Raw genomic sequence first — 14973 nt, forward strand, 5'->3', positions numbered from 1 at the left:
CACCTGGGTGGCTCAGTGGGTTAAGCCGCTGCCTTCGGCTCAGGTCATGATCTCGGGGTCCTGGGATGGAGTCCCGCATTAGACTGTCTGCTCAGCAGGGAGCCTGCTTCCCTCTCTCTCTCTCTCTCTCTGCCTGCCTCTCCATCTACTTGTGATCTCTCTCTGTCAAATAAATAAATAAAATCTTAAAAAAAAATCCTAACTTAAACATCTTTTGAAATATAGAATATTATTTATTCTTTTGCCATAAGTATTAATTAATTCAGAATATTGAGAGAAAAATGAACTGATATGGTGTGTGTGTGCGTGTGTGTGTGTACACATACATAAAGGAAGAGAGGGAAAGGGTGTGTGAGATTTATTTTAAGGAACTTTAAAGAATTTCTCACAATTATGGAGGCTGGAAAGTCCAAAATCAGCAGGTAGACCAGTAGGCTGGAGACCCAGGGAAGAGTGGATATTGTAGCTTTATGTCAAAAACAATCTGAAGAGTAACATCAGCAAGGTGGAAGAGTAGGAAGTCCCATCCCTGGTTTTCACACAGAAACACCAATTTGACTGAAGTCCAGAATCTAGTTAATACTCTGAAGTCCTCCAGATGAGCACAAAACTGAGAGGAGCTACAGTGAAATGAGCAAATGGAGAAATGAGTGTCCTCTGGAAATGTTGGTTTTAGACAGGGTTGGAGGTACTTGAGGTAGGAAGGGAGGACATCAGGTGCAAGTGAAGAGGCAGGAAGATAAATATGTGTGCCTGGAGATCTTGGAATATTCTAGGTAGATGACAGATTTTAGGGGTGCCTTATGAATTGCAGGTAGTGAAGTTTCCACTAGCCTGACTAGATCACTCAGAGAGAAGGAGAGAGGAATACTATATTGTAGACTGGCATGTCCAGGACCTTGTGAAAATCAAACAGGAAATCAAGCAAGGCATAGATGCTCTGCAGGGTGTCGATGTCCAGCAGGTGGAAGCATGGATGTTAGCACCATGTCTCTAGAGAACTCACACAGGACATATGATGGTGAAGTAGTGCCTAGTTGGGCCCAGTCACCAGTGCCACATGGTGGCAGGCCTGCTAGGCTGAGTGAGGTAATGGATATGTAGAGCAGACATGGTGGGTCATTGGGGGTGCATGCTGTGGGGGCCTGACCACTGCCAGATGCCAGTAGAACTGTGTTTTAGAATCCAGTGCAGTATCACTTCTCGGCCTTTTGGCTAAGATCAAGTGAAGTGTAGAACCCAGTGCAGTGACTCTGAAAACCCAAAACTCCAGCTCTGTCCTCCCTCAAAGTAGGGCCCAAATATTCCAGAAGGTTTCCTAGTGACCCTACGTGAAGTTTGTCTTTACCAGGGATGTACCCTGACCACAAGCAGGACTCTATCCTCTCAGGATCTTACCTCTTAGCCAAGCAATGGTGCACGTTGGGCTGATTTGCTCCCCCAAACAGAGGTGGTTGGTCATGGTTAATAGGGGGTTAGAGATTCATGGTAGTTGAATGAAAATTATTTTTGGAAAACCTCAACAGAAAAAAAAAAAAAGGTACATAGAGATTAACTTGGGAATGTGTCCTTCCTCTGCAGAATGGGAATGGTTGCTTCCTTCTAAGATGCAGTGAAATTGCTTGCACAGGGGAAGTACTTCCAAGGAGAGAGATCCCCTTGCTTTCTTAGAAGAAACTCGAGGAGGAAATAGAGAATTAGGTCCTGGACTGAGACTTGGCTGTGGGCAGAGCTCTCCCTCTCCGTGATTCCAGGAGCCACCAAATTGGAGGGGAGCATTATGAAGCTCATTGTGGACCAAGGTATTGATTGGAATGTTTGATTTAATGGTTACAAAATCCCCTGTATGCCTATAGTACCTACATTTTGGTTTTATTTAAGATCACAATTAATAATGTTATATATAGTTAGGTGTTATTTTTAAAGTATTGAGGAAAAGAGATCTTTATGATACTAGGATACATTTCCAAACTAGTAGTAGAGATGTTACTGTCTTGTCCTAGACATTGACATTCCTCATGGGTCAGTTTAGAATTACAAGCAAATAGGTGTAAGGTGGTATCTCTTTGTGGTTTTGATTTCTATTTCCCTGATGCCTAATGATGCTGAATATTTTTTTCATGTGTCTGTTCATGTCTACTGCCCCTTTTTCAACTGGGTTATTTGTTTTTTGAGTGTTGAGTTTGAGAAGATCTTTATACATCTTGGATATAAACCTTTTATCCATAATGTCATTTGCAAATATCTTCTCCCATTCCATGGGCTGCCTGTTAGTTTTGTTGACTATTTCCTTTACTGTGCAGAAGGTTTTTATCTTGATGAAGTCGCAACAGTTCATTTTTGCTTTTGTTACCCTTGACTTTGGAGATGTGGATGAAGGGGAGCCGTCTTACACTGTTGGTGGGATTGCAAGTTGACACTTTGGAAATAGTATGTAGTTTCCTCAAGATGTTAAAAATAGAGCTACCCTATTACCCAGCAATTGCACTACTAGGTATTTACCCACAAAGATACAGATCTAGTGAAAAGAAGGGATACATATGCTCTAATGTTCATAGCAGCAATGTCCACAATAGCCCAAACTGGAAGGAGCTGAGATGCCCTTCAACAGATGAATAGATAAAGAAGATGTGGTCCATATTTATAATGGAGTATTACTCAGCCATCAGAAAGGATGAATACCCACCATTTGCATCACCATGGATGGAAATGGAGGTGATTATGCTAAATGAAATAAGTTAAGCAGAGAAAGTCAATTATTATATGGTTTCAGTTGTATGTGGAACATAAGCATGGATGACCATAGGGGAAGGGAGGGAAATCTGAAGGGGGGAAAAATCACAGAGAGAGATGAGCCATGAGAGACTATGGACCCAAGGAAATGAATTGAGGGTCTCAGAGGGGAGGAAGGTTGGGGAGGGGCTAACGGGGTGATGTGCATTAAGGAAGGCATGTGTTGTGATATACACTGGGTGTTATACACATATAATGAATCACTGAACACTACATCAAAAACTAATGATGTACTATACAGTGGCTAACAAAACATAATAAAAAAAAGAATTACAAGAAAAAGGGAAAATTAACAGTGCTATTAAATGGCAAAACTTGTAAAGAAAACCCCATCTTTAAATAAAGAGCTTTCCCTTATGTCCGGGGCCATCAGCTTTCATTGCCATCCGCTGAAGAGTCCTTGTAAAGAGTGAAAAATAATCATGAGAGGAGAGGAGTCTGTAGCACATGAATGCTTCTGTGAGGGGAGGGAGAGGGTGGGCATTCACTGAGCCCATGGTGAGCCGGGCGTGGTGCAGAGCCATGGCTGTGTCAGGTCCCACTACAGGGACTCCTGATGGTGGACACTTTGCACAGCCATTGTTTTCAGCCTGTCCAACTCTATCAGTTCACTTACTCCTCACAGCAGTGCTATGAGGTATCCCCCATTGTACACTTGAGGAGACTGGCATACAGCAACATGTGGCATTTTGCCACAAGGTCACCCAGTAAAGTGGCAGAGCCAGGACCTTTAGTTTCTAGATGTTTGTGTTCACTGCTTTCCAAGAGGACAGAATAGTATCGTGGACACCCATGGATTCACCAAAGTAACCTCAACAATGATGAATATTTCCCCCCGCCATGTGTTCACCTTCTGTTCGTATTTTGCTGATCCATGTTAATGTTACAAACTTGGTGACCCTTTATCCCTACTTCAACAACACATTCACCTTGAGGAGATTGACAATCGTTCTTTCATATCTATTGAAACCAATCCACATTCACTTTCCCCCTTGTCTCAGCTTGTCTTATGGATGTATCTTAAGCACCCACTCCCATTTCTTTTTTTTTTCTTTTTTATGTTATGTTATGTTAGTCACCATACAGTACTTCATTATTTTTGATGTAGTGTTCCATGATTTATTGTTTGCGAATAACACCCAGTGCTCTTTGCAGTACATGCCCTCCTTAGTACTCATCAACAGGCTAACCCATCCCATCCCCCTACCCTCTGAAACCTTCAGGTTATTTCCCAGAGTCCATAGTCTCCCATGGTTCATCTCCTCCTCTGATTCCCCCCCTTCATTTTTCCCTTCCTTCTAATGTCCTCCATGCTAATTCCTTATGTTCCACAAATATGTGAAACCATATGATAATTGTCTTTCTCTGCTTGACCTACTTCACTTAGCATAATCCCCTCCAGTTCCACCAATGTCATGTAAATGGTGGGTATTCATCCTTTCCAATGGTTAAGTAATACTCCATTATCAGTATGGACCATATCTTCTTTATCCATTCATCTGTTGAAAGGCATCTCAGCTCCTTCCACAGTTTGGCTATTTTGGACATTGCTGCTGTGAACATTGGAGTGCATGTGCCCCTTCTTTTACTACATCTGTATCTTTGGGGATAAATACCCAGTAGTGCAATTGCTGGGTCATAGGGTAGCTCGATTTGTAGTTTTTTGAAGAACTGCCACACTGTTTCCAAAGTGTCTGTACCAGCTTGCAATCCCACAAACAGTGTAGGAGGGTTCCCCTTTCTCCACATTCTCTCCAACATTTTTTGTTTCCTGCTTTGTTAATCTTTGCCATTCTAACTGGCATCTCAATGTGGTTTTGATTTGAATTTCACTGATGGCTAATGATGATGAACATATTTTCATGTGTCTGTTAGCCATTTATATGTCTTCTTCGGAGAAATGTCTGTTCATGTCTTCTGCCCACTGTTTGACTTACTTGTTTTTTGGGTGTTGAGTTTGAGAGGTGCCCACTTCCATTTCACACCTCTTAATTATTTTTCCCCCAGTGAATTTGAAATTTAAAGAGACACCAGGGGATGTCTATCCTTCATGGGGTTGTCCATGTTATAGTGGAGTCTGATAAAGTATGTGGGGCAGGGAAATTCAGCCCCATTCATGAATTAATATATCATCTGTGGCGACTCTCAAGCTACAACAGCAGCTTTGAGTTATTCCAACAAAAACCATTGGCCTGTAAAGGCAAAAATACTTACTATCTGGCTCTTTCACTGATGTTTACAAAGTCTTGAGTTAAATTGTCCCTTCTCTAGACATGGTTTAGGGTCTGTTGGAGTTTTAGACTTGTTGGCATGAAACGATTTGTACAATTGGCACTTAGATTGTTTATTCATCTATAATGTTCATCCATTATTGACATCAATTCTACTTTATCTCTTTTTTAAAAGTTTATCTATTTATTTATTTATTTATTTCGTAGTGTTCAATGATTCATTACTTGCATATAACACTCAGTGCTCATCACAACACGTGCCCTTCTTAGTATCCATCACTGGCTACCCGATCCCCACTCCCCCTTCCCCTCTGAAACCCTCAGTTTGTTTCCCAGAGTCATACTTTTTATTTTATATCACAGAATAAATCTCAGAAGACTTTACAGAATTAGTAGCCAATTCAGTGTGAGTAGCCAATAGGGATGGTGATTTTTTTTTTTGGTAAGGCTATTGTTGATGGTGTAAGAGTTGTTTTGGTCAAATCATGGCAGATATCAAATGGGGACCCATGAAGGGAACTGAGAGAGGATTCCCCATTTTTCAACTTTCTTCTCTATAATCATCTCTCCCTGAGGTTTCTCAGCATCTGAGGGCAAAAGGGCCAAGTAGACAGGGATCTCTGCTCCTTCTTCTGGGCTTTTGATGGCTTTCGGTCCACCCATGTCTGTTCTCACCCACCCAGGGCAGCAGGCGTTCAGGAGGATCTTGTCTCCTTTCCTCTGCTTGCTCAGTTTCCTGGCATGGATTCTGGAGAGGACCACAATGCCCATTTTGGACACTCCATATGGGACTTCTTGTGTATCAGGCCAGCCCTCCTCCTTGTGCACCCCGTTCTTTACGTCTTCCACAAACTTGTTCATGAGCACCCCCAGCTCCTCTTCTGTGATGGTCTCACTCATAAACTTCTGCTGGAGTTCTGGACTGCAATTTTTAAGGGCTACGAAGCCCATTATGCTAGCCACATTCACCACCCTGCCTAAAATATAACACAAAGAGTCATGAAGAATGGCATGCCTGAGAGTGATAAATACCAAAATTGCTAGTATTTTATTCATTTGGGAGCCAATTACCAGTTTGCTATGAGTGTTAATGAAGACTGCCTCTGTAAATGAAGGACATGATACAGATTTGAACCTTGTTTTACCCATAATGTCTCAGAGGATGTCAGAAAATGACCTCCTGGGACTGGGAAGTGCCCAGATGTTCCATAAAGAAAAGATCATGCCTTATATAGGAACATGCTAAGCAGAGTGTAAGGAGGCACTCCCTAGAGAACCGCTTTTCCTTATAGGTCCTCCTTGGACTGCCTGAAGATCTTGTGGTCACTTGTTTAGTCATCTATTAACAAGTGTCTATTAACCAAGAAATGGCTGATCAGTTTACTGATGGCATTTGAAGGTGAGCAGACTGCACTGGGTTAGGGAGGCTGTCACTCTGGGGTGGCCAGGTAAAAACAAATCACCTCGGTGGACTGAGTTGCCTGCTTTTTTCTCTAGGTTTGGGATTACATATCTTGGGGGCAGTGACAGAGTGCCTGGAAATATCGTCATGGAAAGGGACAGTGGAAAGTGACATGTTAAGGAGATGGTATAAAAAGAAATGAAGTCCATGCTAGCATAGGTAAACCTTGAGAACATTATCTGAAATAAAGAGGGCAGTCACAAAAGACCATTCTATATGATTCTGTACATGAATGTATTAAAAAAGGAAATGCACAGACAGAAAATATATTTGTGGTTGCTTGGGGCAGAGGAATGGGTTGGGCTGATGACAGTGTGCTGCTAGTCTTGAAGCAGTGATGGTTCCACAACTCTGCCCATTACTAAAATCCCTAGTTGGATATCTGAGGTGGGTGAAGTGTGCAATACGTGAACTGTATCTCAATAAAGCTGTTAAAAGTGTAAAGCAATGACATACTTCTTACTAACTCTTTTTTGAGAATATCATTAGCAATTGTAACAATGAACTTATAGTGACATGTATAAGTAAATGGTTTACTATTTTTATATATTTATTTAATTATTTACAGATTTATTTATTTATTTTAGGGAGAGTCTGAGAGACTCTCAGAAATAATGAGTAGGGTTGGTCAATGGAAGATAGAGAGAGAAAATCCCAAGAAGAGTCTCTGCAGAGCATAGAGACTGACCTGAGAGTGATAAATACCAAAATGTGGGCTCAAATCCACAACCGTGAGATCATGACCTGAGCTGATGATACTAAGAGTTGGTGACTAGTCCCACTGAGCCACCCAGGTGTTCCTATTTTTATGTTTAAATGAGTATTTTCAGCATTATAGAAAGGTTGAGATGGGACACCTGGGTGACTCATTCGGTTAAGTGTCTGCCTTTAGCTCAGGTCATGATCCCAGGGTCCTGAGATCAAGTTCCACATTGTGCTTCTTGCTCAGTGGGGAGCCTGATTCTTCTGCTTGTGGTCTCTCTGACAAATAAGTAAATAAAATAAAAAAGAGAAAGTTTATGAGATCATACCAACATAAGAGATTCAAGAAAATTAGAAAGCTCTCCTTTTTAATGTAAATATCCAGGAAGGACAGTCATTGTCACTTAACTCTAAGCTCCCTCTTACTAAGGATTGGCAGTGCCAGGAAAGTTCAGTGGAAGAGAGAATGACTGGCACTCTGACTCTCATGAAGTAGTGTTTAGAGAGAATGAAAATGAATGATAGAAACTATCTTAATGTAACAGTCTTCTAAGATGAACACCTTTAAGAACGGGGTCCTTTACTCTAGTCCTTTGTTTCACCTACAGGATGTTAAGTGTGAGGTTCATGGAACCTATTTCTCAAATGTTTTAATGAGTACTGCTATAAACTATTGAACACTATGGAGGAAATTGAAGAAGACAGAAGGAAATGGAAAAACAGTTTATGTTCACGGATTGGAACAACATAGATTGTTAAAATGTCTATACTATTCAAGTACTCTACATATTCAATTGCTATCAAAATAACACCAGATTTTTCAGAGAGCTAGAACAAAGAATTCTAAATTTGAATGGAACCAGAGAAGACTCCAGATAGCCAAAGGAATGTTGAAGAAGAAAAGCCAAGTGGGAGGCATCACAATTCTGGACTTCAAGCTATATTATAAAGCTGTAGTCATCAACAGTATGGAACTGGCACAAAAAGCGACACATAGATCATTGGAATAGAATAGAGAACCCAGAAATGGACCCTCAACTCTATGGTCAACTAATCTTCAACAAACCAGGAAAGAATATCCTATGGAAATGAAGGAGTCTCTTCAACAAATGGTGTTGAGAAAACTGGACAGCCAAATGTGGAAGAATGAAACTGGAACACTTTCTTACACTATACACAAAAATAAATTCAAAATGGATGGAGGACCTGGATGTAGACAGGAATCTATCCAAATCCTAGAGGAGAAAGTGTGCAGCAACCTCTTTAACCTCAGCCACAGCAAATTCTTACTAGACACATCTCCAGAGGCAAGGGAAACAAAGCACAAATGAACTATTGGGACCTCATCAAGATAAAAACTTTCTGCAGAGAGATGGAAAGAATCAACAAAATGGAAAGGTGACCAATGGAATGGGAGAAGAAATTTGCAAATGACATATCTGATAAAGGGTTAGTATCTAAAATCAATAAAGAGCGTCTCAAACTCAACATGGCAAAAATAAATATGCCCATAAGAAATGTGCAGAGGATAAGAATAGATGCTTTTCCGAAGAAGACATCCAGATGGCTAACAGACACGTGAAAAGATACTCAACATTACTCATCATCAGGGAAATACAACTCCAAATCACAATGAGATACCACTTCACACCCGTCAGAATTGCTGCAATTGCCCACTCAGGAAAGAACAGATGTTCGTGTGGATGGGGAGAGTGGGGAACACTTTTGCACTGTTGGTGGGAATGCAAACTGGTGCAGACACCCTGGAAAGCAGTCCGGAGGTTCCTCAAAAAGTTAAAAATGAACTACCCTATGACCCAGCAATTGCACTACTAAATGTGCTCATCCAAAGGATACAAAAATGCTGATTCTTAGGGACACACGCACCCCAGTGTTTATAGCAGCACTATTAACAATAACCAGATTATGGAAATAGTACAAATGTCCATCAATTGACGAATGGATAAAGAAGATGTGGTATACATATATACATATATATAGAAAGCTATACATATATATAGAAAGCAATGTTACTCAGCCATCAAAAAGAACGAAATCTTGCCATTTGTAACAACGTGGTTGGAAGTAGCGTGTATTATGTTAAGCCAAATTGGTCAGTCAGAGAAAGACAAGTGTCATATGATTTCACTCATACAAAACAAACAAACAAACAAACAAAACACAAAAAACAAACAGATGAACGTAGGGGAAGGAAAGGAAAAATAAAATAAGATAAAAACAGAGGAGGCTAAGCATAAGAGACTCTTAAGTATAAAGAACAAATTGAGGGTTGATGGGGGGGGTGTTTGGGGTTGGACTAAATGGGTGATGGGCATTAAGGAAGGCACTTGTTGGGATGAGCACTGAGTGTTATATGTGAGTGATGAATCACTAAATTCTATTCCTCAAACCAATACTACAGTATATGTTAACTATAATTTAAATAAAAAAATTTTAGTGAGTTCTTCTCAGATATATATTACTTACCACTAGATTTATTTTCAAAAATATTGTCTGCCTGTCTCACAATAGGAAAAATACATATTCATGATTCAAAAGTGCAAAAATAAGACAAGATGGGACAGAGGGACCCACACTGGGTAACTGGTATACCAGAAAGGCAGCTGCCTTTACTCACAGGGGCTCAGGACCATTTTCTCATGTACCTGTAGTGGAGATAGTAGATGGAAAAACTCTCTTAACTTTCTGTAGACTGTTTGTAACGAAGTGATGCCTTGTTTTCTATTCCATATTGTCTATCTCAGGAAGTCTAGAATCAGCTGTGAAAATATTGGCCTGTGTTATAAGTGAAACCTGATGGGGAGTCAAAAGTTCTTGTAGGTGAATTCCTAGATGTGGATGCTAGAACCAGTCCCTCTTCCCCCAGCCTGTCCCACCCAATTACCACATTCCCCAAGGGGGGCAAAGTGACCAGCTGGGCCTTCTCCGTAGAACTGGGTGAGACTATAGACCCTTCAGGACTGATAGCTCAGGACATGAAACAGTGGGGCAGAAAACGGAAATAACTTGTGGAGCTTCCGTAGCAAAGACTCTGATCCAAACAATTTTGTCTTCTAGTTACTCTCATGGCTTTCAAGAGTCATTTCAGGGACTCTGAACTAGAATGCACACACCTGTGCTCTAAGAACTGTGTGGGCCATCTTGTTGTCTTTGTGATAAGTGTGTGTGTGAGGGCATGTGGGTGTGTGAGATGTGTGTGTGTGTGTGTGTGTGAGAGAGAGAGAGACCTTTAGTACTGTAATTTCTCCACCCAATTCCTCTAGTGGTTTTTCAGAGTTCTAGATGTAGCAAAGCAGCTTTTCAAATGACGGTTGAGAACTTCTTCTTTAAGGTTTCCTTTGTAAGTGTAGCATTGACAAGTTTATATTTCTTCCTAGTACTTTAGCTAATATCTGATGAATAAGAATTTTCAGATTTGAAACATTTGCTTGACTCCTTAGACATGAGTATACCTTAATATCTTTTTGAAATAAACGTGTAGTATAATTTGAAGAGAAAAGGGAAGACAGCAGTTAAGTACTTTCAAATTCAGGAGTATGAATTTGGAGGATGGGCTGGGAAAGCCATGGAATGTGGGATGGAATGTACATGACCTAGACACTGATTGCCTGGTGGTAGCAATCAAGAAGGTGGTGGGCACTATTATTAGTGTTATTTTTTTGGCTCAATTATTTCAGCAAAACTCTTTTTTGAAGGAAGAATTTAAAAAGAAGAAACATCAACATCTGCTATCCCGCATAGTCCTTAGGCTCACAGTTCTCTTTCATTTTGTCCTTCCATGCCAAAAAACAAAAAAAAAAACAAACAAAAATAAACCAAAAAAACCCAGAGCAAACACAGGGCTCCAGAATGTGTTCTGCACCCACAGAGAACTGGTGAAGTCATTCAAGATTGTCCTTCATGTCTTAGGTTGGGAAGTATGAGAGAGAAGGGACAGTATTTATTTGCTTTCGGTTATCCTAGCTAGGATTTCTCCCAGATAGTGTCCCAAAGAGGGTAAACTCCTGGTAACATGGCTGCAGTGGTTGGCATCTTCCCAGCTAATGGAAGAACTCCCCTATTTCAAAAAGCAAGAAAACCCTACGTTCACACTGAGAATGTAGCTTGCATTTCCATGTCCATGAAGTCCAGTTTCCCTGAGGCAAGAAGAGTTGTTTGATTAGAGCCTGCCTTAGCGAATGCAGAAGAGCACTCCCTCCTCATTCTGGTTCAAGGCTAACACACAGCAAGCACCAACACTGCTCGGTAGGTGGGAAGAATTTCTCAGCCAGAAGTCATTTTTGCTTTCTAAGGGAATACCTGTAGGATGTGTGGTGGCACAAGGAACTCCATCCCACTCAAGTGTTGTGGTGAGTAAAGGAGTCAGGTGACATCTGAGAGCTGCCCTTTGAGATGCCAGTGAAGCCAGTGAATGTTAGAAGAAGCAGTAGAACTTTCCAGGACAGAAGAGGAATTGGGGGCAGAACCGAGGGTCAACTGTACCCTCATGTTTTTAACTCAAGCCAGAATATTAATCTTCCTAAAAGTGTCAGCTTCCCTCTTAATGAGCGTAGTAAAAGGGCTGTGCTTCCCCCTATCACGTTCTCATGGGGTGAAGTATTATAGTAGTTGACAACCAAGGAATTATGGCAGTTTGTTTTGTGCAGAGCATTGGACCAGGGGAAGGGGAGTTGGTGGGCCTGGACTTTGGCAGATCTGACAGAGATGCCTACAAGTGATGCTCAGGCTTGGGCTTTGCTTCTGAAGATCTTTTGGGAGCAAGTGAGCCCTCAGAGAGTACAGAGAATGCTCAGAGAGGAAAAGACTGAAGAAGCAGGGTGTCTTAGGAAGGTTGAAATAATCCAAAAACGACAGCTGAGTGTGTGGTGGGGTTTGTGACCAGGTTGTGTGTGGGAAATGATAAGTGTTTTGGAAATGTAGATGTTTAGATGGCGGTGCGGGATGGGTGCTGGAAGGGTGGGATTTGGGGAGGGGCAGGGGGCATCCTGAGGAGAAGGAGAGGCAGGAAGGGAACTATGTGTGTCTGGAACTCTGGGATTGTTTTAGGTAGGTGACAGATATTAGCGGGACCTGAGAAGTTCGGAGAGTGTGGAGTCCACTAGTCTGGATAAAATCCCTAGGAGAGACGGAGAGGGAGAAGAAAGTGTTCAGAAAGGAATCCTCGGGAACTTCTCTTGTGAGTGACACCGCGGCAGTAAAAGGTCTCTCTGAGGAGTTTTGAACGATGACTGGAAGGATAAGACAGAGCCAGCCGTGAAGGACCAATGAGACAGAGGACACTGCTGACTGTAAGAGTCCTGAGGCAGAGGTACACTGTCCAGGTTGAGACTTGGTAATCAGGGTCAGGGTGTGGCTGAGCAGGGAGAGGAGCCAGCATCTGTAGATGAGGCCAGAGAGGCAGGGGCCAGATCACTCTCGAAACACCATAGCTTGGGGCCCTCATCAGGCTCACCTTGGGGTTTCATTAGAGGCAGGAGTTCTGTGCACACATCTTGGGTACCAAAGAAGTTTGTTTTCATGGTCACTTCTGCTTGAATATGCAAGGGTGTGGTGTCACCAGCTGTTAGGGGAAGAGGAGAACAGATTAATAAATAATAGCCATCTGAGAACATTCCATGAGTGACAGTAACATTTGTTTTTTGTACATGCAATCTGGTGAATTCTCATTGATGTCTGCGTTACTGAACTCTATTTTCCCACTGTGTCGTATCTGCTGTGTTAATGCTGTGTAGCTTGGTAAGTTGGCATCATTCCAGGAGGCTAAGGGAAGTGTGCCCAGTGGGATTTCTGTGTATATTTTTTCCCAATTTGTTATTTATTAAATTTAAGTTAAACATTAACTGTGGGGGCACATGGGTGATTCAGGCGGTTAAGCATCTGCCTTTGGTTCAGGTCATGATTTCCAGGTCCTGGGCTGGAGCCCCGTGTCAGACTCTCAGCTCAGCAGGGAGTCTTGCTTCTCTCTTTCCCTCTGCCTCTTCCCCTGCTTGTAGTCTCCCTCTTTCTATCTCAAATGAATAAATAAAAAAATCTTAAAACAAACTAACTAACTAAAAACCCAACAGAACAACCGAAGAAAAACATTAACTGAATGGCTGTGATCCAAACCAAATGAAACATATAAAAATCTCTGTCAGGTCCCTGAGATTGATTCATGGCTAAACCAAGGTGCTTTGGTTGGAAAGGCTTGCAACCCGCGGAGGTTTCTGCTCTCCCTCTGCCTCCAGTATGACCTCCTTCTGTAGGGAGACCCTTCTAGATCTTATTGGAGCTGTGGCCCCCACAGTATTGGTTCAGGCACCAACCCCAACCCATCCTTGGTGGTCCCCTAAGGGAGGTTGGTGCCCTAAGTTTTCCTGTGTCCTTACGCTTGAATATGATGCCCGCGTTGTTGACCAGCACGTCCAGGCCCCCGTACTCCCTGCGCAGGAAGTCGCGCAGGGCGCGGATGCTCTGCAGGTCGTCGATGTCCAGCAGGTGGAAGCGGGGATTCAAGCCCTCGGCCTGGAGCTGCTGCACGGCCGCGCGGCCTCGCGCCTCGTCCCGCGCCGTGAGCACCACGTCCCCTGAGAACTGCCGGCACAGGTCACGCACGATGACGAAGCCGATGCCCTTGTTGGACCCGGTCACCAGTGCCACTCGCTGGGATGATGACATGGCTGTGAGGAGAGCAAGCAGTACCCTCTGTGGTGAGGTAATGTGCTGTGGGGTACGCGGAGGGCTGGTGGTGCTGAGGTCTAGGGCAGTCAGAGATGCCAGTAAACATGTGTTCTAGTCTTCAGCATTGTGGCTTTTAATGCCCAAGGCTCCGCCTCAGTCCCTCCATAGAAGGAGGGGCCAAATGTCCTAGAAGATTTCCTAATAACACTATCCCAGGTCTGTCCCTCCAGTAGCTGCACCCTGACTAGACCCTGCACCCAAACTAGACTCTACCCTATTAGGATCCCTCCTCTGAGGCAAATGGTGGTTCAGGTTACAATGAAATGCTCACCAAAATAAAGGTGGTTGGTGATGGGTTATCAGGGGCTAGAGATTCATGGTAGTTGACCCAAAATCATTTTGGGAATACCTCAAAAGGAATAAAAGGAGTAGATAGTCTTGGGAATGTGTCCTTCCTCTGCAGAATGGAAATAGTTGGGTTCTTCCAAGGGGTGGTGAAATTTCTGGCATAGGGAAAGTGCTTCTGAGGCTACAGGTCCCCTTCTGTTCCTAGGAGAAATTCAAGAAGGAGAAATAGAGAATTTGGTCCTGTGGCGAGACTTGGCTATGGGCAAGGCTCTCCCTCTGCATGATTCCAAAGGTCTCTGAGTGTAAGGGGATATTTATGAAGCCACTATGGGCTAAGGTATTGATCAGAATGTTTTGATTTAATGGTCACATATCTCATTTGCCTCAACTGCCCACTTTTTGAGTTCAGTTAAGGTCACAGTTAAAAAGTATTTTATATAATTAGGTGTTGCTTTAAAATATCAAGGAGGGGCACCTGGGTGGCTCAGTCATTAAGCATCTGCCTCCAGCTCAGGTCATGAGCCAAGGGTCCTGGGATGGAGCCCGGTATCAGGCTCCCTGGCTCCCTGTTCAGTGGGAAGCCTGCTTCTCCCTCTCCTACTCCCCTGCTTGTGTTCCTTCTCTCACTGTCTCTCCCTCTGTCAAATAAAAAAAATAGTATATCAAGGGAAAAAGACCTATGACACCTCAGAGTACTTTTGCAAATGTATGGTAAAGATACACAATGTTTTCCTAGACATTAATATTCCTCATGTA

General features: G+C 42.6%; 1 protein-coding gene across 1 annotated transcript; it reads right to left on the reverse strand.

Annotated features, from left to right (window-relative positions):
• Nucleotides 1-5120: 5120 nt before the first annotated feature.
• Nucleotides 5121-13990, reverse strand: LOC309860610 (carbonyl reductase [NADPH] 1-like). Its single transcript, XM_082722903.1, has 3 exons — nucleotides 13578-13990; nucleotides 12662-12769; nucleotides 5121-6001 (listed from the first exon to the last, which is right to left on the reverse strand). The coding sequence occupies exons 1-3, from the start codon at nucleotides 13864-13866 to the stop codon at nucleotides 5520-5522; spliced, it is 879 nt and encodes a 292-aa protein (XP_082579029.1). The 5' UTR covers nucleotides 13867-13990; the 3' UTR covers nucleotides 5121-5519.
• Between the last annotated feature and the right edge of the window lie 983 nt (nucleotides 13991-14973).

Source organism: Mustela nivalis (assembly GCF_964662115.1).
Source record: "Mustela nivalis genome assembly, chromosome: 1".
NCBI classification, from domain to species: Eukaryota; Metazoa; Chordata; class Mammalia; order Carnivora; family Mustelidae; genus Mustela; species Mustela nivalis.